The sequence below is a fragment of the Mus caroli genome, unplaced genomic scaffold (genome assembly GCF_978045245.1).
Source record: "Mus caroli unplaced genomic scaffold, Mus_caroli_1 scaffold_11, whole genome shotgun sequence".
In the NCBI taxonomy this organism is placed as follows: Eukaryota; Metazoa; Chordata; class Mammalia; order Rodentia; family Muridae; genus Mus; species Mus caroli.
The window spans coordinates 57,657,601-57,683,451 of NW_028227266.1; the positions used below are offsets into that span (position 1 = coordinate 57,657,601).

Sequence of the window (25,851 nt, forward strand, 5' to 3'; positions counted from 1 at the left end):
GTGTTGATGTTAAAAGGGTTTGTAGTGTGACCAGACTGGTGTATCAAAGATTAGAAGACACTTCAAAACCAAAACCTGGTGGTGCAGATTTGGAATCTCAGCTACCCAGGAGGCTAAAACAATATTGAAAGTTCAAGGCCTAACAGGGCAACTCAGGGAGGTCCTGTGTCGAGGCCCTCAACTTAAGGAATAATAATAGTGTTTGACTAGCACGGGCAAGGCCTTAGCGTCAATCTGTACCTAATATGGAGAAGGGGGCGGGATCATGAGAGTTCAAGTGGAATATGCACCTCCTGGTGTTGTAATGCTTGAGTAACGGATATATGTGCCAAGTTTTTGTCGCAAAAAGTTTGCACACATGTAGCAAGATGTGGTTTCTCTCTTGTTCTAGCTCCGTGCAAATCGGAACACATGGGTGGGTTTCAGTGAAGAGGCAGTGGAATCTCTTCCCGTTACTCTGGGTTGGCAGCTCTGAGCTATTTAAAGATGTAAAGTCATTCCATGAATGGAGTCTGTGGTGACAAATCAAACTGTCACACTGGAGTAGGTCCCCCAGATCCTCCCAGGCACAGAGACAACACTGAAACAGCCTGTTAGTCTTCCACCTTCTGGGGCTCGGCAAAGTGGAAATTGGTGAAAAGCAAGCACCAGGATATATGTTCACTTTGTGAGCTCTCCCTCTCTCTCTCTCTCTCTCTGTCTCTGTCTCTGTCTCTGTCTCTCTCTGAGACAGGGTCTCACTATGTAGCCCTGGCTGGCCTGGAACTCACTAGCTACCAGGTTCACAGAGATGCATGGCCTGTCCCATCATGCTCAGCTTGTATCTTGCTACATATGTAGTATTTTTGAGAAAAGATCATGTATTTGTTAGACTGTTTTTTAGTTGAAGTTAATCTCTATCATTCCAAACAGAAAGTAGTGTCAACAAACAAACAAACACCCATGCACTACAGTTTCAACATTGGGACCGAATCATTTGTGTAACCTTGCTTGCAACAGGCTTCAAGGAACCGCAATGTCCCTTCAAAGGAAGACTTAGAAGTAAATTATTTGCAGCAGCCTGCCACTGCTGCCAAAGCCCTGTAGACCCCTTCCTCCAAGGGCTGGCCACTGAGAGACCAGCTACTTCTGGCTCAGGCACTGTGGCAAGTCTGTCTGTGCTATAGAAGGAGGTGACCTCAGCCAACTTTGATCTGCTCGGATTCTTGTGTTCCTGTTTAAAAACAAAGTGGGGAGCCAGGCAGTGCCCTCTCTCAGGAGCCAGAGGCAGGTGGATCTCTGTGAGTTTGAGGCCAATCTGGTCTACAGATCAAGCTATAGGACAATCAAAACAAACAAACAAACAAACAAATCCTACAAAGTATGGGGAGCCTTAAGACTTAACTGCAGACCCCCCCTTCCCATCAGCGCTACCCTAAACTGTACAGTTTGGAGTAAATGCTTTTCTTTAGCAGTCCAGTTTCTCATCTGGGTAATGAGAAAATAGTGTGACTGCAGGAGAGTTTTTTCTTTAAGACACATTTTATTACATTTATTTATTTATAATTTATTTATTATGAGCCACGGCACTTGTCAGAGGACAACTTTTGGGAGTCCGTTCCCTCCTTCTATCGCATAGGTCCTGGGGATCAGACTCAGGTTGTCTGGCTTGGCAGCGTTTCGCAGGCCCCTGCTGGAGGATTCTTGATTATTCAACAGCTGCTTGCTGACTGTCAGGCACTAATACAGTCACTGGCTGGAGTACACATGCTCCCTGGTCTCATGGAATTCATATTCTAACAGGGTGAGGCTGTGATAAACTAACGGACAAATGGGGAAGCATCAGGCATTGATAATACTAGACAGAAGATAAAGTGAGGGGTGATGGCTCCCCTAAGTTGATGGTGTTACGCTGCCTACTCAGAGAAGACCTGATGGAACAGGAGTGTCTGAGAAGACATAGGAAGGATAGAGCACCGGCAGGCATGCAAACATCAGGGCATGGGTGAGAGCTAGAGCAAATACCCTTGGGATTTCACTTTGGGAAAAACAAACAAAAATACTTCAAAGGTTAGTGGCATAAAAATAACAACCATTTATTTAATTTATAGTATGTAAGCCAGTAAACTGGGCAGGGGCCAGCTGGGATGTTCTTCTGGTCCCGGCTGGTCTTACTCTGGGCACTGGCTAGCATCAGTCAGCTGGGTAGCTTTACCCTTCTTAGGATTGGCTGGCTACGGGGCTGGGGAGGTGGGAGTAGGAAAGCCATGTGTCTTTCACATCTAGTGGGTTGACCATGTGTTAATGTGGGGTTTCAAAAGAATGGAAGCACGCTGCTTAGCGCTTTGACTCTGAACCAAAACATTGCTCTGCCATAGCCTATGATGGGAGATGGGGGACAGCACTGCCTGGTGAGACTGTTGTAAGAGATGTGGATGTGGGAGAAAATACTTCTGATTTTTGTAACATACCATAGGCGAAAATTAGCAAAGAACAGAATAAATGTGGCTATGGCGGTTTCTAAGGAGAACATGGCCTGAGCTGTAGTTCTCCATTCCCCAAAGAGAAAATCCAAAAGTTGAAGTCTTGGGGCTGGAGAAATGGCTCCCTGGGTAAGCATGCTTGCTGTGCAGCGCGAGGACCTGAGTTTGGACCTCAGCACCCACATAAAAGCAGGGCATGATGGGAAGCACCTATCATCTCAGAGCTGGAGGGGGAAGAGACCGGAGGATTGCTAAGGCTTGCTGTCCTCCAGCACGGCTCCCACCTCAGTGAGAGACTTTGTCTCAAGGAAATCAAGTGACAGACAGCAAGACATTTACTATCTTTCTCTGGCTTCCATGCCCATACATACTGCTGTGTGCACCTACATACACGCATACATGTAACACACACACATACACGTAACGCACACATACATATATACATACATACATACACACACACACATGCACACACACAAAAGTCAAAATCCTAACCCCCAGAAATCAGAACGTGGCTCTCTTTTGATAAAAGGACTTTATGTTAAGGTTAAATGAGATCATTGATAATGACCCTCATACAGCATGACTGGCAAGAAAATGCAGACTTCCAAGTAAGACATTGGAGCAGAACCTTGAAACTCAAGGAAGGTAAACAGTGAAAACAACACACAGTAAGCTCTTTGCAAGAGTCAAGTCTATAAACAAACCCACGAAGCCAGGAGAGAGCTCTGCAGTGAAGCAGGCAAGAAAATGAAGGATGTAGCTCAGCAGCAGCCCTCTCCAATCAGCAAAGCTTTAGCTAGAGTGGAAAACCCTTCAGCTACAAGGTAAGTGTTGTTCCTCACAACCACAGACCTACAGGACCAGAGGAGGCCTCCATAGACTGCACGGATCCACTAGGAAAGGCCCTAGAGTCTCCCTTCCCCCACATGACAGAATCCCAGGGAACATGGAGCCACCAGTTCACCCATGAGGTATTCTTTTTTCATTCTCATTCCCTGTTATTTTGTTTCCACTCTTACAGGTGTGTTGCAAAGTGCTCTGGGGTTTGTTCGCTTGTATAGGTTTCATACACACAAGTTTCAGGTTTGTATGAAGCCATACAAGGCTGTGAATGTTTCTCAACCCCGTTTACCACACTCTCCAGCAAAAATGCTCTTCCTTTTGTCTTTTCCTCTTTCTGTAATGCTTACCACGTCCTCTTTTTATTTCTCCTCTCTCCTTTCTTTCTTTGCTTGATTCTTTGTTAATTTCTTTAACTCCTCAGAGTCCAACTGCCTTTGCCTCCCAAATGCTGGGATTAAAGGTGTGCACCACCATGCCCAGCTTCCTTTTAAAAAAGTACTCATTATTTTAAGTGCTTGGGAGAGGAGGGTATGTGTATGTGAGTGCTCAGTACTCTAGGAGGCCAAGGATGTAGGATCCACCCTTGAAGGTGGATTTACAGGCCGTTGTGAGCCACTCAACATGGATGCTGAGAACCAAGCTCAGGGAGCATGCTGGAGGGGAAAAGAGCCAACAGAGGTAGGCTAACTTTCCCTTTCCTTCCAAACCACTGTATTACAGAAATGCAAACCACATCCCTGCAACACCTGCCTTCTGGTTTCCACACCTACAGAGGATAGAGTCTGTCTGCGAGCTTGAAGAGCTTTGGCTGACAGTCTGACAGGAAAATTGAGATGTCAGGAGAACACTCTGTGGAAGTCCATGCTTCATTGTGCTTCACTGATACTATGAAGGCCCTGGGCTCCCAGGAGACAGACATCCCAACAGCTTCAGCCTCTGGTTTTCCAGGCTCAGCCCTTTCCCATCCAATGTAATTCATCCCAAAGTGAAAGTCCTGGGCCAGTGTCTCATCTCCCAAGATGAGAAGATGCCATTCCCAGTCTAAGCGGGGAATCCTGTTACCATCAAGGAACATCCCTGTCCTTCATCCGTCTCTGCTGCTGACAAGACTAGCTATGCCCCTGCCTCACCCCATCTCCTGAGCCCTTCTAGAGCTCTATTAGTGCCAGACAGGGAGGAGGGCACCCATTGCCCAGGACACAGACCTTGTTCTTGAAGAGACAGTCTTGAGATTCTTTCTTCCCCACCTTGTCTCTTTGGAGGTTTTGTTTTGTTTTGTTTTTGACCTTTAAAGTTCTGTTCTTATCTTGGCTGGCAGGGCTCCTGGCATCAGCAAACACCTGATTAGAGGGTAGTTTTTAGAAAGCCGCTTGGACGAGACCTCAGAGACCCTGAGCTGTGGAAAAGGTTAACCCAGTCAACAAAGGGGCCTTTTGCTCCAAAGTAGAAGCAAACTTGCCCCTCAAAACCTTTCAGATCATGGGGGTGGGGTGATGTGGATTGGTGTTCTGATGGGCTCTGCTATTTCCTGTTTAAATCCTAGATGTGCTTTTATGGCCTTCTGGGTCAGGGTCTTGGGTGGAACACCTGGGGCCTGTGCTGCTCTCTGAATTCTCTGGAATGAAATTGCTTTTTTGCTCTCTCATTTTAAGGCCCTAGGAGAGAAAACCAATAGCAAAGGCCATGTCTGGAAGTAATTTGGGTTGGGGGAGGGGTAGTCATGAGGCTCCCGCAGCTCACTCCCTTGCGCTCTCTCTCTCTCTCTCTCTCTCTCTCTCTCTTTCTTCCTTTTTTTGGTTTCACTCAGGCAATGAAGCTTGTCTGCTTACTCAGGACTGCTCTGTATAATTGTCCCCTAGAAAAGCAACTGGCTAGCAAAACATTCCAGATGCCAAACAGATAATCTGACATGGCCGCTGTTCATTAAGGAAGCAGTTCAAGAAGGACCGTAGTTCCCTGCGCCCTGATAAACTGGGAGAGGACATCAAGACTGCTGGGACTGTGTATGTGGTCAGAAGTCTCACCAGGCTCTGTGAGGTGTTGCTGCTGTCTCTCCTTCCCCTCCGGGAGCTCTGGATTTCTTAATTTGCAGCTGGAATTGGAGTCATCTCTCATCTCCTTATCTTCCCCAATACAAACTCCCATTGACTGACCCAATGAGGAAGAGGCCCAGATCATCCCCCCAAAACTACCTGATGAGATCCAGCTTGCTAGCACAGGCCACAGAGTCACCCATACTGAAAGGCCCACAACGTGAGGACTCCCCCACGTTCTGACTCAGGAGAGGCGACACCCCAAATCACACAAGAAACGGTCTTGTTGCAACTGCAAGAGGATTTTTACTTAAGAGTGCTCTCGGGCCCATGGTCATACACCACGCAGGGGTAGAGGACCGTGGCACCAGGAGTAGCTGAGTAAGGGGGTATTTAAAGGAAGAAACTACAACTCAAGGAGGTGGGGAGGGCTTTGTTGGAAAATACCAAAAATACCAGTTAAGAGTCACAAGGAAGTGTAAAGTCACAAATGTCACAAGGAATACCTGGTAATTGTGAGGGTTATTTCTCAAGACAGTTTTTAAGAGTCCCTAACGATAGCACATTTGCATTGCAAGTTCCAGTAATGGTCAGGGTGCCATTCTTTGAATTGAACCCAGGAAGCAGGTGGGTGGAGGAATGCTATCTGTTTTATGACCAGCACCTGGAGCACTAAGCCACAAAGACCACACTCCCAAGCCTGGGCCTAAAAGCCTCAAATTTTGTTTTTACTTTGCTATACTTCTTCAATACCACAGCTGTACTTTTACATGAGAAATAAACTTCAATATTGCTCCAGCTCTTGCTAGTTAGCCTTTAAGACTAAACAACAAAAGGTTTTGCAAGCCTGGAAAGACTCAGCAGCAGCTTTGCAAGGGATCTCCACACTGATGGGGAGCCGTCCGTCCCCTCATCTTCCCAGATGATTGTGCTCTTACAGTTCAGCTGCCTCTGCTCCTCCCAAAACTGATCTCAGGAATTTGTATTTAATGGGCTTTAGCCAACCTTCAAACACACGTGACTTTGCCAGCCCACCTCCCAAATCAATTAATCACAGACACCTGGCACTGGTTCTCAGTAAACAGAGGCAAAAAATGCTATCACTCTGTAAAGTGTCTGTAGAAGGTATAAGACCTTCCCTTCCTCCCTGAGCACCAGACACAGAGATACACATTTGTAATTCCAGGAGCTAGAGGGAAGAGGATCAGAAGTTCAAAGTTGGGGCAGGAGAGATAGCTCAGAGGTTAAGAGCGCTGACTGCTCTGGGGGCCTGAGCGAGAAGAAAAAGTGTCTGGAGACAGCTACAGTGTACTTACATATAATAAATAAATAAATCTTTTTTTTTTTTTTTTAAAGTTCAAAGTCATCCTTGACACCGCAGTGAACTTGAGGCTAGTCTGGGCTAGTAACCAGTCTCTGACCAGTCAGCAGGTCTATTGTTTTGGAAATAGAGGATGGTGAAGTCACTTTGTGGCAGGGAGACTTAACAGCTGAGAACCATAACAGAAACACTTTGGATACTGGGGGTGGGGGTGGGGGTGGGGTTGGGTTGGGAGATAATGTCCAAGATCAAAGCCAGGGAAACACATTTCTATTAACAAGTTCAAAAATCATAGACAGAGTAGAAAATTGGTCAGGAGCTAGCAGAACTAGCAAAATAGAAATAGGCCAGGCTAGATGAGGCTGAGAATGAACTGGACATCAAGCCTAGCTTTCCTGCCTCTTAACCTTCCCTCTCACACCAAAGGAGGAAGGGTTGGATTTCTGTAGTATCACGGGGAACAACTAAACCAGGATTTAAAAACTCGAGTCTATAGTCCTTCCATACTGTACACATGATTGTATCCCTTTGCGGCTTACTCTGGGGTTGTTCAAAGGAACACCATTTCCGAAAGGGTTATCTAAGCGGTCTGAGTGTTAAATCTGATCTCTAGATTGAACAAGATCGCTTCAGTCTTAGCGGAAGCCTTTGACTAGCTGAAAATCTCAAGAGGTGGACTCCCCGTGCCCAGCACCACTAGGGTCTGAGCTGATTCCTCTCGCGGGAAGCCCTTCCCATCGTCGTGCACCCTCCGCCCCGCCACTGCACCAGACTTAGAAAGGAACCGGCGTAGTAAACCCATGGAGGTCAAACACTGGCGGAGGGACGGATTAAGAGAGAACAGCGTGGCTCGTTGTCAATGGGAGACCGACTACTCTAATCGCGAGGTTTGCTGCTTCTTCGTTATCTGCATGTCTTATCTTACTAGGGAAGTAAAAGTATTCTCCCCCCCACCCCCGCCCCCGAAACACACACACACACACATACACAAACACACACTCTATCTCAGGCTATCAGTGAATATCGGGAAGACGTGTACGGATTGGGAATCACACTACTGCCTTTGTTCATCCAAGGACAGAATCGCACAACAGCGGCCCCCAGCGCCAGCGCCAGCGCCAGCGCCAGCGCCAACGCCAACGCCAAGACTCAAACAGAGCGAACCCCGTACGCCTGCCCAGTCTTCGCCCCGCCTCCAGCCCACCCATAGCTCCACCCATAACTGGGGCTGCAGTTCCGTCGTAGCTCCGCCCATTGGGAGGAAGAGCCTGTGGCGCGCGGGTGTGACGTTACGCGCGTCTACGTCAGCACGCGCCCAGCTGGGAGGAGGCGCGAGCCGAGAAAGGATCCTGTAGCCACCGGTGCGGCGGTGTGTGCACATGGCGCTGTGGCGCGGCTCTGCGTGCGCCGGCTTCCTGGCGCTGGCCGTGGGCTGCGTGTTCCTGCTGGAGCCGGAGCTGCCGGGCACGGCGCTGCGCTCACTCTGGAGCTCGCTGAGGCTGGGGCCTGCGCCAGTGCCCGCGGGACCTCTGTCCCCCGAGAGCCGGCTGGCAGCCGCTTGGGATGCCCTCATCGCGCAGCCCGCCCGGCGCTGGCGCCGCGTGGCTGTGGGGTGAGTGCCTGCGGGCCCTGCCTGCGGCTCTGGGCCTCCCCGGGAAGTGCGCGCGCTCCGGGGTCCGCCCGGGACTCGGTGGTGTCTGGGTTGCCCTCTGGGCGAAAGTGTCGGACGCGTGAGACGAGCCTTTTTCGTCATCGCTGCAGGGATAGTCAGCATATTTCCAACCGGCTGGCCCTGCTCCGTGTAAAAGCAACTCTCATAGTTTCTTGGGAATTCAACTCAGCCTGTCACTTGTATTTTTTGAGGTTACTCCGTTGTCTGTCTTTCAACCCTTTCCTGCCACTGTTCTCAGGTGGCCACGATGCTTGGGTTTTCCTATTTTTCTAGCACTCTTCCTAACGTACTTAAAGCTGAATGCTTCTGTCTCTAGCTGTTGACTTTACGTCATCCAGTCTGAAGACCACTCTACTAAAACTGCTCATTTTCAAATTCAACATTTTTTGTTAAGGATTCTTTACCAGAACTCTGCGCCTTTCGCATTTAGTACGCCCTTCTCGAAACTACCTTCTTCCCCATACTAAGTGATGGTTCATATTTTTAAGGTTCTTTCAAATCACAGTATCTCCTTTCTTTGTGAAACTCACAGAAATGTAACTTTTTTTTTTTTTTTTTTAAACACTAACCTTAGTCCCTCTTCCAGTTAGGCTTGGTTTTCTTGTCATGTCAAGGGCACTATGCATCAGCGAGTTTTTTATGTTTTTCTTTAGGTTAGAGTTGGTTGGGGTTTTTTTTGTTGTTGTTGTTGTTGTTGTTTTTGTTTTGTTTTGTTTTTTTTTTTTTTAAATGTTGCTTCTGTTGTTCCTTTTTGAACTACAGCCTCCTTGGCTGGCTGGAACATAAGTAGATCATTAGAACATAGATCATTATCTGATCTGTTTGCTTCCTTTTTCTTTCTTTTTCTCTTGTCTTTTTAGTTTAGTTTTATTTTTAAATTATTCCTTAAGACGGTTTCTCTGTGAAGCCCTGGCTGTCCTGGAACTCACTCTGTAGACCAGGCTGGTCTCGGAATTCTGAGGTCCAGCTGCTTCTGCCTCCCTGGTGCTGGGCTTAAAGACCTGGCTTTATCAGGTTCTTGATCATCTTTCTTGGAGCTATGTCAGGTGTGTGCTGGGCTCTGAGGGCGTATGTATGGAAGAAGCCAGGTCTCTCCTGCATTTGTTGGAAGCAGCTTGAGCAGCTACAACAGAACAACTCACACTAGTTGCTTAAAACAACATAAACTTTCTGGTGACTGGAGACTGATAGTTTCAGATCAAGTGATTTCTAAGGAAGCTGAAGCTGGGGGTGCCTTTCTTCTTTCTTCCTACCTTGGAGCCAGTCAGCTTCTCGAGCTCTCACATGCCTTTTACTGTATAGTTCTCCAGAGTGATGTCTCTCTTATATGGACACCATTCCTGTTGGATTAGGGGCTACCTCTGCCACCCATTTAACCCTAATGGCTCCCTGAAAGACCCTAAGTCCAGATGCAGTCACAGTGGGGATTGGCGTTTGTCTTAGTTACTTTTCTATGGCCATAACAAAACTACAGCTAAAGCAACTTGTAGAAGAAGAGTTTATTGGGGGCTTACAGTTTTGGAGGATGAGTCCATGACCATCATGACAGGGAACGTGACGGCAGGCAGGCAGGCAGGCATGATACTGACTGGAGCAGTAGCTGAGAGTGTATATCCTTATTCAAAAGTAGGAGTAATGTAGCTAGCTGGAAAGGGCATAGGCTTTTGAAACTTCAAAGCCCCCCCCCCCCAAAAAAAAAAAAAAAAAAAAAAAAACTTCTACCAAGACCACACCTAACCCTTCACAAACAGTTCCACGAACTGGGGACAAAACATTCGAATATATGAACCAATAGGGAACATCCTCATTGAAAACACCACAGGGTTCCCATGCAAGAGTTTGAGGTGAGGTAGGGGAGCTACATTGTCTATAACAGTTGTGAAAAGTGCTGTCTGTGGGCAGTCAGTATTCCAGTGAATGACTCATTCCTCCCAGGATGGGGCAGTAGAAAAAGCTCCAAGAAGATGATGTTCCATTGTCTATTTATGTGGTAATAAATCACCCCAACACTCGGTAATGCAAAACAGCCATATTTTATGATCTAAGTTATGACTGAGTTCAGCTGAGCAGTGGTAGCTTGGAGTTGTATATAGTAGGATGGCGGCTGGGACTAGATGTATCATTAAGATTGGTCAAGGCTGGGACACCCACTGAGGATTTCCACCTACAGGAGGTGTCTTCTAGCTGTTCATTTCTCACAGCAGAGACTAGGCTAGGAGAGTGTCCAAAGAGAGCAGATATTTGCCTTTTTTTTTTTTTTTTTTTAATGTTTCTTGATTTAACCATAGGATCAGATTTCCCAGAGTCTAGTTTACCAGGTTTTACTGAGAGGGCACATGGATCACTCCTTGGTGGAAGGAATATCAAAATTACATGGTAACAAGACCATGTAGATGGGACACCTTGTTGAGATTATCATAGAAACTATTTTCCATAGTTAACTTGTATGGTAGAACTAGAGGGAACAAAAAGGTTTCTTCAGGTCAAGGGACCAGATACATCTACTGAAGAACTGAGTATGGGGAAGTTTACAGTTTGGCCAGAGTCCATGATAAAGAAATGATGCGGAGTCAAGTGTGGTGCACGCCTGTAGTTCCAGCTCTGGGAGCTGAGGCAGGAATATAGATGTGTGTGGTTTTCCTCCTGGCCCCAAGCTCCCAAAATAATGACTCTGAGACTCAAAATTTATTTATGAACACCTTGGCCATAAGCTTTGGTTTATTCTCCAAATAGCTCATAAATTAATATCCCATTCTAATCTAAGTTCTGCCACAAAGCTGGTTACCTCTCTTCAGCTCTTAAAAATTCTGTTCTCCATGATTCTTGGTAAATCCTCCAAACCTGCCTCCATTCCCCAAACCCTTTCTCCCTACCAGTTGTCCCACCTTCTCCTATAGGCCATAGGCTTGTTTACTGACAAGTGATACATCCTTACAGTACACGTTATATTCTCTCTTCACCGGAAGATTGTATAATTGAGACCATCCTGGAATACATTAGCAAGACAGTGAGAATGAGATTGCTAAGTGAAGGTCTTTTGATTCAGTTAGTAATGGAAAAGAGCTGTAAAGATTTATGAACAGGCAAATGCCACTAAGTTTCTTGTTTAGAATATCTGATAATGGAAAAGTAGATTTTTGAGCAGCCATTTTAACCTGTTCTAACTTCTCGGCATCTTTTGAAGTGTAAAGGCCTGGGGTGGGGAGAACAAATGTACCAGAATTTAATTTTTGAGTGAGAGTGGATTATAGTTTGACACACTGATTCATTTCTCACTCAAAACACAAAATTTGGTGTAATCAGTAAGGCAGGCTGTGTCTGGACACCCTGACCCTGGTAAAGAGGAATTTGTAGGGCTCCGGTAAAGGGAGGGAAGAAGCAAACCATTGGCAGTGGTACTGGAGAGTAGGCAGGCAGGGCAGTTAAGGGAAGCAGGCCCTCCATGTGAGGAGGAGCAGCTTTATGAAACAGGTGGTCCCACGTATTACCAGCACCACAGATGATTAAGTGTCCCAGAAATAGTGGTTCCCTGTGGTCACACAGCCATGGGTGTTGGAAGTACAATGTAAGACTGGTCTTTCCCACTTCTGCATTCACGTTCAGCCTTCAGTGTTACCATAGTTAAGGGACAGAGGAGCAGATAGTGAAGGCAGTTACTCTAGCTAGACTTGAGTGGATGGGACTACATGTTCTTGTGGGATTTCAGATGAAATGGCTTCCGAGAATGAGGCTGGAGTTAGGACCAGGCTAGATGTTTTTGAGATGTCAGTGCTTCAGTGGAGCACACCTTGGCTTTCTAGGAGTGTAACTCCTCCCTGCTTCTGAATTGGAGCCTGGTACCTATTGCTTATAGGATAAAATGAAGCCCTCACATTCACAACGATTCTGTTTGCCCTGAGCATTGCTCTCTTCCTCCGAATTCTCCAATCTAGATCACCATTCATGTTGTGTCCTAAGACAAGGTTCTTTCACCCACAGTTTTGCTTTCTGTGCCCCATGCCCAGAATTTAGTATCAGATGAATCTAGCTTTGAATTAAGCTGCTCCAGTCTGGCTTTTGGAACATTAGTCTGTACTGTAGCTTTTTTCAGCTGGAGCCATGATGACTAATGACTAATTACTGATCTCAATTAGTTTTCTGACTTTGTGTTCCTTATCTGAAGATGTCTTCCCAACTTCAGTGCCTCAGAAAGAGGCACCATCCAGGGCATAGCTTCCCCAGCCCTTGAGTCTCTTCCACCGGATATCTTGTAATTACGTAATTACGATTAGTTCTTGTCATACGTGAGGAAGAGAAAGTGTTAACACTAGAAGGAACCTTAGGGGACATTTTGCAGAGGATGCAATGGGGTAAGTGATGAGAAAGTGTTCTCATCATTGAGGTGCTTTAGGTTAGGGGGAAGAACTCTGCTTCCACTCAAGTCTCTGCAAATAGACCAGTAAGCTAGGGGCTTCCAGTGCTTTTCCTGACTCCCTCAGGAAGATGTTTGCTATCTAACCTGTTTGTTCCGTGATTGTTCATGTGTGTTTTCTCCATATTATACATTACACAGCCATTTATACTTTTTGAAATTCTACTCTCTTGTCAAGTCAGCATAATTTGTAGTCTACTCTGTTAGTTTCTTTCCTTCCGATTCCTCTTCACAGTGAAGATTAGCCAGTGTGCCTGTTGATGTTGTACGTTGCTGTTAGGTTCAGAGGAAGAGTCTTTCACTGGTAACAGGATGTGACAAGTACACATGGATAATTAGTCTGCTATCTGCCCATAAGTAGATGGCACTAACATTTTTTTCTGTAAATTTTAGGGGTGTGTGTGTGTGTGTGCGCGCGCACGCGCGCGAGTGTTTGTGTGTTGAGGGTCCTAGAATTATAGGCATGAGCCAACACACCAGTTGGGTTTTTTTGTTTTGTTTTTAAATTCTGAAACAAGAACTTGCTACGTTGATGAGGCTTTATAACTTCATACAATCAAGCCCGTGATGGTGTATTGGTTTCTCACCAGCCCTTTGAAGTGCACAGACTAGTTCTGTGAACACCTGTCGAGTACCAAGCTGATACAAGGCCACGGGCATGCCCAGATCTTCAAAGCCACACTCACTCAGTTTCCAGATGCAGCTTCAGCTCAGAGGGTTTAGTTGTTAGTTCATTCTGACCAATGTCCTTTCTTGTCTTGGGAGGGAAAGTATCTTTTGACAAGAACTTTATTTTGCACCTTAAAACATACATTAATTTACTAAGTCTTTACTATAAGTTAACTTATACTGTTGCCATTTTATAGACAAGGAAACAGATTCAGAAATTAAAGTGACTTGCATCCAAACTACATAACTCCAGCTTTTCATAAATTCATTTTTGTTACTATGATATTGTTGTTCTGAGTTTGTAACTGACAAGAAAAGTTTGCCAGACTCTTGAAACGAGTTCTAGATAAAATTATCCTTTAGCTGCATGGTGTTTGCATTGTTGCTCTGGTGTCGAGCCTGTGCCAGCTGTGTGCTGTGTGAGCGCAGTGCTTCCAAGCTAGTCTCTGTAGCTAAAACCAGAGTGGCTGCCTCTGTATTTCAGCTTCCTTGTATCTTTTCTATTCTTCTAGAGTCAACGCCTGTGTGGATGTGGTAATCTCTGGCGTGAAGCTCCTGCAGGCCCTCGGCCTCAGTCCTGGGAGTGGAAAAGATCATGCTATTCTACAGTCAAGAAGTGATCTGGAAGAAGCCTTCGTCTACTTCATGGGGAAGGGAGCCGCTGCTGAGCGCTTCTTCAGTGATAAAGAGACCTTTCATGACATTGCCCAGGCTGCATCTGAGTTCCCAGGAGCTCAGGTCTGTCCCCCTCACCAGTGATACAAACTAAGTGGGTGGGGGAGAGCCATTTTACAGAGTTCTTAGAAGTAGCTTTCTCTTCCCGTATACATTGAGATGGTGATCCAATTCTGTGGAGTTTATCCTTTTTGTAAAATTTTGTGTTGGGCATGTCATTAATTTTACTGTTTTTACTCAGATTTCTGTTCTGGGTCATCTATTAGTCCCCCAGTAACCTGCTGACCCCCCTCCCCCCACCCCCCTTTTTGTTGCCAGGCTAAAGATTGGAAGCATCTCTGCTCTTGGTTTAAGTATATATTAACAGTATTGGTTTGATTTTTTTTTGAGACAGTTTTTCTGTGTCATAGCCCTGGCTGTCCTAGAACTTGCTTTGTAGATCAGGCTGACCTTGAACTCACAGAGATCTGTCTGCCTCTGCTTCGCCAACATGCCAGGCTGTTTGCGGTAATCTTAGTATGGCTGAGTCCTATCTAAGTTGGAGAAAAAAGGTAAACCCACAGAGATCTAGATCAAAATCCCCGTAGGAAAGGGGGCTGGAAGTATCCCCACCTCTGTTCTGTTTGTCCAGATCGGGGTGTTTCAAGGGGGTGAGGCTACTGACTTTTTAGAGTAGCTAATGCTCTGTGAGAAAGGCTGTCCTGTGTGTTATTATTAGCAGTCTTTTGCTTTGGGCCACTGAGTGCAAGGCTCTGTTCCCCACTTGTGATGGCCAAAATATCTTAGACACTCCTGTGTTTCCTATGGGGAAGAGGATGGTAGCAAAACCTCTGTGTTTGATGTCTGCTGCCTAGATTGGTAGTTCTTATGGGAAGGTGGGGAGGCAATGGGGAGCTGCTAAAGAAATTCTCTTGCTGCTCTAAGTTCCTGTTCAGTGTGAAGAAACCTACAGTTTACCTTTCTAGCAAGTATCTTGGTTTAACACTATTGGATTGAAGACCTTGTTTTGAGAACCACTTGTCTATAGAGCAGAACATACTAGAGATGGGAACTTTAGTGGTCTCTAACTCACCTGTAACTATAAACAAAATCCTGGACCCTGCATGGTAGACCCACAACATGTGGTAGAAAAGTCAGTACTAGAGTTGGAGACACAACTGTAGCTCTTCCTTTTATACAAAAGAAAGGTCTTACAGAAATTAGAGCTTCAGCTTGTGTAAAAGGAATTAAAAATTCTCTCTAGCCCATATAAAAGACATACAAACCAGGTATTTTATTAACAAGCTGGAAGCCTAGATTGAACAAATTTTGGAGCTATTCTAACTTATACCCCAGCCATATGTCCCTTGTTACTCGCTGTTTGGCCACATGCTCACAGTCTCTCTTCTTTCATGGGAGCTTCCTCCTCTCTGTCTCCTTCCTTTACCTGGAACCCCCAGCCAGATAACTGAAACCCGCCTACTTCTATCTACCATCCAATCACAGACTTTAGCCTTTTATTGACCAATTTAGGTGGGGAGCAAGGCTACACAGCACATTTGGTGTATATGAGGATCTCGGGCATGGGGCAGCCAGGCCTTGGGGGCCAGGACTTAGCATTTGAATACATAGCAGCACCAGGTCAACCCCCCAGAAGCTAAGGAAGTTGTTAATACATTTTAGATTTGTACCAGTCCCAGACAAACCTTGGTGACCACTTTTACTTTGATGACTTTTGAGATTTAAATCTCTTTTGTCCTTTGGTATGGCCAGCTTGAATATTAGAAATGGGCCAGATATTAGCCAGTCCAGTTTCTAAAGGGGACAGTAATTTGTCATCCTGACAGCTAAGCTCAGCAGCAAGACAACTAAGGAGAGGACCTTAGTTGTGGTATAGTAAGTCTGTCAGTCTGTATGATCCTGGTACTTAAACTAGTTTGCTTTATGTGTCTTCTACTTTGATAAAGGTAGGGAGAATCCTGTAGAGTGTTTTTTCTAAACATTGTAAAAATATCTTGTTTACTTTCTTCTGATGCCTCAGTTTGGCACTGTTTCAGATCACTATCATTTGTAAGGCTGGTTGCCTGATAACCAGCAGATAAGCCATCCTGTGAAGAAGACCCAGTGTCCGTTTTGTACATACCCTAACATTTTCCCCACACTTCTTAGTAAAACCCTCTATTCATTCTAGTTAAGGAAAAGAGTAAATCTACATGTAGGCCAAATTTAAGCTACATATCACAGAAAGTTGTAAGTTGTTATGAAGAAAGCTAACCCTGTCCTGCCTAAACAAGAAATTGATTGACCCAGAGTGTAGGATGAGAGTGGCAGCCAGCATCTAGAATAAAGTAAGTTGTTTAGTCTTTGCATGGGTTAAGGACAGAAAGGTGGAGTGTTGCTCAGGGGAACGTCTCAGGCTTCTGAACCTTCAGAATAGAGCAGCAACTGTCCTGGCTGTTGCTTGGGTTTCCAAGGCACCCAGATCCATGCTTAGCATCATGGAGTACAGATGGAATTGTCTGCCTTCTAGATGAGACCTGCAGTGTGGGGAGAGCAGGAGTTGCTTTATATGAAGGTCTTTATCTTTGAGCATTTACTATCAGGGTGTTTTCAAACCATCAGTGTGTTGCTTTCATCCTTTCTCAAAACTCATTTACTTAGGCATATTCTAAGAACAAAGTGATCACTGTCCTGAGGAGCTCAACACTTGCCCCAGATATTTATCACCCAAGAGTTGGAGCTGTTAGAGGCTGTTGAGGTTGGATGGAAAGAGATTTATAATCCTGCCAGGGAAGGCCATTTTGGAGGCTAAGATGTCAATGGGGAAAGGGAGCAGGGACAGAATCACACATTGTTGGAAAGGATTCAGAGCTATACCTAATATAGAAGGGAGAGTGTTCTAGTCAAAGGCCCAGGAACTGAGAAGAAGGCTCACTTGGAGAGCTGCAAGCAAGGGTGAAAGGTCAGGACATGGGAGAGTATGGGTGGAAGAGAAAGCATGGGCTGAAATCGAGAGAGGCTCAGAACACCCTCTTACACCTCATGCACAGTGAGTGTCAGCCCTCGCTCAGGGATGCTGCTGCTAGTCTCACCTGTGTCCGTCTCACACACTGGCACTTTTGTCCTTTATTACACAGCCCTCTTTGTTGGCATTTCCTCCTTCAGATCATTCAATCCTTGTTGTAAATCTTCTGTGGATCTGACAGTGGGAAACAGGCAGCATAGCAACACGCAGTGCTGTCTAGTCCTAAAGTGAGAGACAGAGGTAAAGAATACAAAGAAATAGTGAGAATCATTATTGATAATGCACATCTTTTATTGATAAGGTAATTTGTAAACTGGAAAGCCTAAGGGCAGTTTGTACTTTATGCAATTATTTATACTTACCATAGAAGCTGAAATTAGCCTGGATTGTTGGAGAAACTAATATCATTTAATTAAATGCTCATAGCTGGAATTTATTGGAATCAAGCAAACTAAAGGTTACTTGTATTATGGACATTGAGTTAAATAAAATACATTCTTTTAAAGTTACATTGTAAGTTGATTATGATTACTATAATCAACTAGGCATGTTGATTTGTGCCTGTAATCTCAGCACTTTGGGATGCAATGCAGGAGGATTGGTAGGATTGGTATGAGTTTGTTTATTTATTTAGGTTTTTTTTTTTTTTAATATATGTGAGCACACTGTCATTGTCTTCAGACACACCAGAAGAGGACATTGAGCCCCATTATAGGTTGTTGTGAGTCGCCATGTGGTTGCAGAGAATTGAACTTAGGACCTGTGGAAGAGCAGTCAGAGCTCTTAACCGCCGAGCCAACTCTCTAGCCTGCTATGAATTTAAAGCCAATCTAAGCTACATTGCAAAACCCTGTGTCAACCACTTCTCTACGCCCAAGCCCCCACAAAAAGAAGTTACACTTTAGAGCCCAGAATAATGATGCATGCTCGTAATCCCAGCACTCAATAGGCAGAGGAATTAACAAATTAAACAATAAAAAACACCCAGTTGTATTTTAGGACTGAGGATACAGCTAAAAGCATTTGCCTAGCATTCCCAGGCCCTACGCTCAAACCCCAGCACCTAGAAAAGAATATGTTCATGTATTGAATGGTGTTGAGGAGAATGACATAGTGTGTGGTCGGGTCATAACTTTTTGTGTTTTCTGTTGTCTGTTTTAGCTGCCTGGAAGCTCAGGGCCAAACTTTATCTATCTCAAACAGCTATACTAATTTTCATATTTATTTTCTTCACCTTTCTTTATTATCCCTTGTCTGGTTTTGTTTTTTGGTTTGCTCTGAGATGAGTTCTCTATGTAGCCCTGGCTGTCCTGGAGCTTGCTTTGTAGAACTGGCTCTCCTTGAACTCTGCTTCTGCTCCTTGAATGCTTGGGTTAAAGGACCACTAAGCCTGGCTTTGTTTCTGTTTTGCCAGGCTGCGTGTCTGCCTCACTGCTGGGGAGCCCCGAGTGCTGCCGCTCAGGGGAGGCAGAGGCAGAAGGAAGTCCGTAATGGGGGGGAGGGTCCTCAGTCTGTGTTTTCTGGAGGTGGGAAGCAGCAGAGTCCAGTGTACCCAGGTGCTGCTGGCCTTCCAATGGGAGTTGGGAGCAAGGGTCCTTGGTCCACACTTTCCTTAAATATGCCCACTTACCAAGCAGAAAGGGGAAGTAGAGCCCAGGACAGGGGTGGAACACAGTCTTGATGACCAAGAATATGGAGGGGCAAGAAGAGAGAAGGCTTTCTCCAGGAGATTTAAGTGAGGCTCTTTACAAAGAAGGCCTGAAGCTACACCATCCCCCCACCTCCAATGACTGAGAGACAGTCCTTGCTTGTTCCAACTGCTTTATTTGATGGTGGATGTGAATGCATTCATATGCCTCAGGGTGAACCAGGGATTAAATACATTTTGCTGGAAAGAATGCCCAGGAAGATGTCTGTCTAGACACCTCATTAGCATGGAGAACTCTAGGTTTTTATGCTACAGGACTGATTGCCGTGGTCCAGAGTGGGGTGTGGTGGTTCTGAGCAGGTAGAGATCAGTACTGCGCTCGCTCACTCAGCCTTAACAGCTCTCATCAAGTCACCTCAGAGCATTTTGATGAAACTAATCTGGTGGTAGACACCTGTGATCTCTGCCCATGGGAAGTGGAGACAGGAGGATCATAAGTTCACGGTTATACTCAGCTACACAGTGAGCTTGAGGCTGGTCTGAGCTACACAAAACTCTGTCTCAAAAAGCCAGGAAAAAAAAAAAAAAGAAAAATCAAAAGAGCACTGACACCTCTTTCAGAGGACCAGGGTTTAGTTCCCAGCAGCATATGGAGGCTCACAGTTCTGGTGGATCCAGTGCCCTCCTCTGGCTTCCTCAAGTACTGCAAACATGTGATGCATACAGACACATACAGGGGCAAGACACCCATAAACATAAAGTAAAAGTAAATCTCAAACTAAAGTAAAAAAAAAAATTGGGGTAGAAATGGGCTATATTTTTACCCTAAGAAATGATTAAACTTGGGTTGTACACTTGGAATGCTGATAACCTTGAACTGTCTTACAGCACTATGTAGGAGGAAATGCGGCTTTAATTGGACAGAGGTTTGCCGCCAACACAGACTTAAAGGTAAGTCTCATTTTCAAATTAAAACATCTTTCAACTTTTGTTTTCTTAATGTTCAGTGCAAGAGTGGGTCTTGGTTCCTTAATTCAGTCTGTGGGTCACCTGGGCATCTGTTTAGAAAGCAATATTGTGTTAGTGAATGATAATAGTAAATAACTAAGGCTGTTTAGTATTTACCATATGTAGATTGATTCTTCAGCAGTCTTGTGATGCTAGCTAATTCTGCTATTGATGGGGCTGTCTTTGCTTTCTACATAAGAAAATGAAGACCTAGAAACATTCACACTAATACAAACTGGAACTCAGATTTCACCTAAGCAGGTTAGCAGAACTACAATGGAAACACTACACTTTGGACTGACTACCTATACTGTTCTCTCAGGATTTCAGTTTAACTTGCCCAGTATGGACTAAGTATTTCCCAAGAATTACCAAGATTACGAACTAGATTCTACAGAGGTAGTGATAAGTGATAAAGAGCTAACACATACATAGTTCTTATATAGCTGGGCACTGTGTGGAGAGCTATACACAGAGAGAGAGAGACATACAGACATTCATTTAATCCTCATAGTGCCTGCAAGGGGAGTCCTCCTTTTACTGTCCCCCTTGGATATAGAAAAGTGAGGTGCACAGAAGTCCAACAGCTCAAGGTTACGTTGTCTAGTGTTACCTAGACCTATGATTTGAACCCATGTAAGTCTAGCTTTAGAACTGTACTTTGTTTCTTAGAAGGAGACCTGGGAAGTCTAGTAAAGGCCAAGTTAGTGCAGTGGTGAAAGTGAAGTGAAGTGGCAGAAGAGAGGAGTGCCTTTTAAAAAGATGTTTGTGAGGACTGAGGATCTAGCTCAGTGATGTGCTTATCTGGCATATGCAAAGCTGTGGGTGTGAACTTTTAGCACCGCAAAAAGTCTGTGTGTGTGTGTGTGTATGTATGTGTGTGTGTGTGTTATATGCACATGTGCAACTAGGGCTCTTAACCACCTGAGCCATCTCTCCAACACATCTCTTTTAAAAAGAAATGTTAGTTTGTTCTTTCTTAAACACTGATGCTCCTTTCAAAAATAATCATTAATTTATTCATTCATTTATTTTTGTAACAGGGTTTCTCTGTAGCTTTGGCTGTCTTGGAACCTACTCTGTAGACCAGGCTTGAACTCAGAGATCTACATCTTCTGCCTCCTTTGCATCCCTGAGATAAACTATGTGTTCATGATGCATTAGTTTTTTTGTAAGTTAGGTTCCATTTACTGAAATTTTGTTTAAAATGTTTACATCAGTTTCTGTGGGGACAGTGATTTGTGTTTTTCTTACAATGTCTTATTTTGCTATGAGTATAATAATGGCATTGTGTAGTAGAATTAATTGAGATATATTTCCTCTTCCCTGTTTTCTATGCCTGGTTTGGTTTGTTTTTTTTGATTCCATAGACGACAGGACATGCACACGCACCTCATGCAGCGATTCACTCTGGAGGTCAGAGAGCGAGTCCTCGGAGCTAGAGATCTGCCTCTTTTATTTATTTATTTTGTTTGTTTGTTTTTTCGAGACAGGATTTCTCTGTGTAGCCCTGGCTGTCCTGGAACTCACTCTGTAGACCAGGCTGGCCTCCAACTCAGAAATCTGCCTGCCTCTGCCTCCCCAGTGCTGGGATTAAGCCACACCCGGCTAGAGATCTACTTCTAACATGTGGGTGCTGTGGCTCAAACTAGACTGTCAGGCCTGGTAACAAGTACCCTAACTGCTTTGCCATTTGCCCACCTTGTTTCAAGTTTTAAAAAAAAGAAAATTATATAAATTTTGGTATTTATTATACTGTCCTAAATATTTATAGAATTCACCATGTCCTGGGCCTTGGGTTTTCAATATGGAAAGATGGTTGTTGTTATTATTAGGTTCGGAACTTTGTGTTATCTCTTTGATTTCTTAAGATGCACCTTTAACAGAGATGTGTTGGTTGATTCCTAAATACTTGAGAACTTTTTACATGTCATTCTTTTGTTGTTGTTGTTGTTGTTGTTGTTCTTTTTTGTTTGTTTTGTTTTTTTTGAGACAGAGTTTCTCTGTGTAGCCCTGTCTGTCCTGGAACTCACTCTGTAGACCAGGCTGGCCTTGAACTCAGAAATCCACCTGCCTCTGCCTCCCAAGTGCTAGGATTAAAGGCATGTGCCACCACTGCCCAGCTCTACATGTCATTCTTTTACTAATTTCTATTTTTGTCCCATTCTGTTGGCATTCCTGTTGACTAGCCCAGCAGGATAAAAATCTCTTTCTTCATCTTGCTACTTATTGCTACTGTTTGATAAGCCACAGGTTTCTTCTTTATATATACATGGTCCTTTGGTGAGTGGCCATTGGAAGAATGCAAAGAACTATAAGGTGTTTTTTTCCTAGGCTATTCTGTCTGTGTCTAAGATTTTAGGAACAAATAGAGCTATCCATGCCCTCTGCCAGTTCCTGTCTTGGTCTATTTCCTCTTTAATCAGCTTTGAATAACATCTACTATTAACTCTGATATTGATGCTCAATTCTTTTCCTTTTCTCTTTTCTTTTCTCTTCTTTTCTTTTCTTTTTTTCTTTCCCTCCTTTCCTTCCTTTTTCCCTTTCCCTTTTTCCCTTTTTTTCCTTTTTCCCTTTTTCCCTTTTCCCCCTTTTCCCTTCCTTCTTTTCTTTCTTTATTCCTTCCTCCCCCTCTCTCTTTTCTTTCTTTCTTTCTTCCTTTCTTTCTTTCTTTCTTTCTTTCTTTCTTTCTTTCTTTCTTTCTTTCTTTCTTTCTTTCTTTCTTTCTTTCTTTCTTGTTATTTGAGACAGGGTTTCTCTGTGTAGCCCTGGCTATCCTGGAACTCCAGGCTGGCTTTGAACTCAGAAATCCGCCCCTCTGCCTCCGGAGTGCTGGGATTAAAGGTGTGCACCACCACACCTGGCTTTTGATACTCAATTCTTTTTCTTTTTTTTTTTTTAATTTTTTTTAAATTAATTTATTTATTATATGTAAGTACACTGTAGCTGTCTTCAGACACACCAGAAGAGGGAGTCAGATCTTGTTACGGATGGTTGTGAGCCACCATGTGGTTGCTGGGATTTGAACTAAGGACCTTTGGAAGAGCAGTCGGGTGCTCTAACCTGCTGAGCCATCTCACCAGCCCGATACTCAATTCTTAAAACTGCCAGAGCCACCTCTAACTGTTCTCCAGCCTTGGCTTGGTCAGTGTATTAGTATAGTAGATATCTTTTTCTATCCTTGTGTTTATAGCCTATTTGCATATTCATATTTAATATGGTTTTTGTAGGTGATATATAGTGGGACTTGCTTTTTTATCCAATTTCATAATCTCCGCCTTTAGGTGGGTGTGGTGGTTTGAATGACGTGGCCCCTATAGGCTCATGAATGCAAATGCTTACTTAACAGGGATGGAACTGTTTGGGAAAAGACTAGGAGGCATGGCCTTGTAGGAACAATAGTGGCCTTGTTGGAGGAAGTGTATCACTAGGAGTGGGCTTTGAGGTTTTAAAAAGTCTCTTCTGCTGCTGCCTTTGCATCAGGATGTAAAACTCTCAGCTACTGCTCTAGCATGGTGGAGGAGGAGAAGAACAGCAACTAACTCTAAAACTATAAGCCCCAGTTAAATACTTTATAATAGAGTTGCTTTGGTCATGCATGGTGTCTCCTCACAGCGGTAGAATAATAGCTGAGACAGTGAGCTATTTAGGTTATCTGCATCTAATACTATTGCATATAGAGGTAGATTTAAATCTGACATCCTGCATTTGTTTCTGTTTGCCCTACTTTTTAATCTTGTTTTCTATTTGTCCCACCTAATTTTACCTTCTTTGACTTGCTAGCTATGATTTTTAGTTTTGTATTTTAGCAGTTTCTTTAAAGTTTATATTGAACTTTTTTTTAATGTGTATGGATGTTTTGCTTGCATGTATGTCTATACATCACATATGTGCAATGCTCATGGAAGTGAGAAGGGGGTGTCATTTCTCCTGAAACTGGAGTTGCGGGTGATTGATAGCTGCCATGTAGGTGATGAGAATTGGACCCAGGTCTTCTGGAGGAGCATTCAGTGCTCCTGACCACCCTGTCATCTCTCTAGCCTTACATTGATTATCTTTAGTTTATCACAGTCATGTGATAAATAGGGAGACAAGCAAATCTGTTGACCACCAGCAGACCAAAGCAAGGAACCCAGTCAAATCCAGCCTGAAGAACAATGAGTTCAGTAGTGTTGCTTTTAAGAGTGTGGGAGAGACGTTAATTAGAGGAACATGGAGCTGATACACCACCAAGGAAACACACACACACACACACACACACACACACACACACACACCATCTTTCTCCTAGTGAGTATTAACTGCCTCTTGGAGAGGGGGAGAATAGAACCTTGTGAGTTTGGGGCCTAATTAATCTCTCTTCCCTAATGAAGGCCTTTAATGGGCACAGTATTTGTAAAGGTGATCACAGCTACTTAGAATTCAAGAGGACAATGACAGTGTATCCCTGGAAAACAGCATTTCACAGTTTATTACAACCATGGGTTAGAAATAATAAGAATAACATGACAGATTCCTGGGAAGGAACTGATAAGCCCACCCTCAGAAGACCTTTTCAGGAGAGGGGCTGGAAGTCGAGAACAGCTGCATTAGGAGAGATCGTGCATCTCATGATGGGGTCTGCAGGGGACTGGAAGAACCTTCAGAGCTCTCAGAAATGGAGATTTCTGACTAACTCTCGGCTTTTGGGGGGCTGTGTCAGGAAGCTCTACACTATGTGACTTAGTCTAGCCTAGAAATGAGGTACCGGTAAGACTGAAACTTTCTCATAGTTACAGGAGCAGGGGCTGGGACTGCCTTTTCTGCTGAGCCCCGAGTGTTCATCAGTCTCAACGGGAGCCTTTGAGGTCTCTGTTCCCTCAGAGTGACTACATCTTAAAGTGCACACCCATTCTCCAACATACGTCCTATAAGAACTTTAAAATGTTGAAACCCTCTTCCCTTAATGCTACATTCTGTAGGCCAGCCACAAAAGGATTTTAAATATACCAGATTTTAATAATTGCCTCCTTTTAAAAATTTTTTTCCACATTTTGTTTACATATGTAAAATATATTTTGTTTGGAGATAGGATCTCACTGTGTAGCCCAGGCTGGCCTAGAACTCATTATGTAGACCAGGCTGGTCTTGAACTCAGATTCATGTGCCTCTGGGATTAAAGGCATGCACTACCATGCCCAGTTTATACACACACACACACACACACACACACACACACATATATATATATATATATATATATATATATATATATATAAATTCTGTGTTCGTGTGCATGTGCCACAGCATGCACATGCACTTATGGAGCTCAGGGGACAAGTTGTGGAAGTTATGTCACTGCCTTATCTGTGTTACAACGGTTATAAATCTTCCACTGTGCTGTTTGTGTCTTTCCTTCGTCTTCCTCTTTTCAGCAGCTACATCTCAGAGTTCTCATGTTCATTGCTCTGTGTTCACGTTCTCAGTCCATATGTCCACCTCCTCTCGTTGTTCCCTGAAGGACTTCCTTTTTTAATAACATTTCCTTTGATGCAGGTCTGCTAGTGAGTCATACATTTTTCCAGATTTTGAACATCTGGAAGTCTTTTGTGGTAAGATGTTTTTGTAGGGCTCAACAGGTTCATTTGTGTTTTATATGGATCACTGTACTCTGCCTAATGTCCAAGTGCTTTGAAATTGTCATTTCCTACATTTGGCCTGAAGAAGTATTAAAAAAGTATAGCAAAGTAAAAACAAAATTCGAGGCTTTTGGGCCCAGGCTTGGGAGTGTAGCCTTTGTGGCTTAGTGCTCCAGGTACTGGTCATAAAACAGATAGCGACATTCCTTCCTCCACCCACCTGCTTCCTGGGTTCAATTCAAAGAATGACACCCTGACCATTACTGGAACCTGCAATGCAAATGTGCTATCTTTAGGGGCTCTTAGATTGTTAGGGGCTCTTAGAAACTGTCTTGAGAGATAACCTGACACTTGTGACTTTATACTTCCTTGTGACTCTTAACTGGTATTTTTGGTATTTTCCAACAACGCCCTCCCCACCTCCATGAATTGTGGTTTCTTCCTTTAAATACCCCCTTACTCAGCTACTCGGCGCGCCATGGTC

General features: G+C 44.2%; 1 protein-coding gene and 1 long non-coding RNA gene across 3 annotated transcripts in view; one reads left to right on the top strand and one right to left on the bottom strand.

The window, feature by feature from the left end:
• Positions 1-4,570, bottom strand: part of LOC115031899 (uncharacterized) — a 14,373-nt gene extending 9,803 nt beyond the window's left edge. Inside the window, exon 1 of the long non-coding RNA XR_003837535.2 lies at positions 4,514-4,570. This is a non-coding gene — a long non-coding RNA (uncharacterized LOC115031899). The remainder of the gene's footprint in view (positions 1-4,513) is intronic.
• A 3,382-nt stretch (positions 4,571-7,952) lies between these two features.
• Positions 7,953-25,851, top strand: part of Adpgk (ADP dependent glucokinase) — a 31,235-nt gene continuing 13,336 nt past the window's right edge. For both annotated transcript variants that reach the window (XM_021171919.3, XM_021171920.3), the window contains exons 1-3: positions 7,953-8,274; positions 13,927-14,152; positions 19,630-19,692. In XM_021171919.3, coding sequence (XP_021027578.1) covers positions 8,042-8,274; positions 13,927-14,152; positions 19,630-19,692 — 522 coding nt within the window. In that variant the 5' untranslated portion in view covers positions 7,953-8,041. The remainder of the gene's footprint in view (positions 8,275-13,926; positions 14,153-19,629; positions 19,693-25,851) is intronic.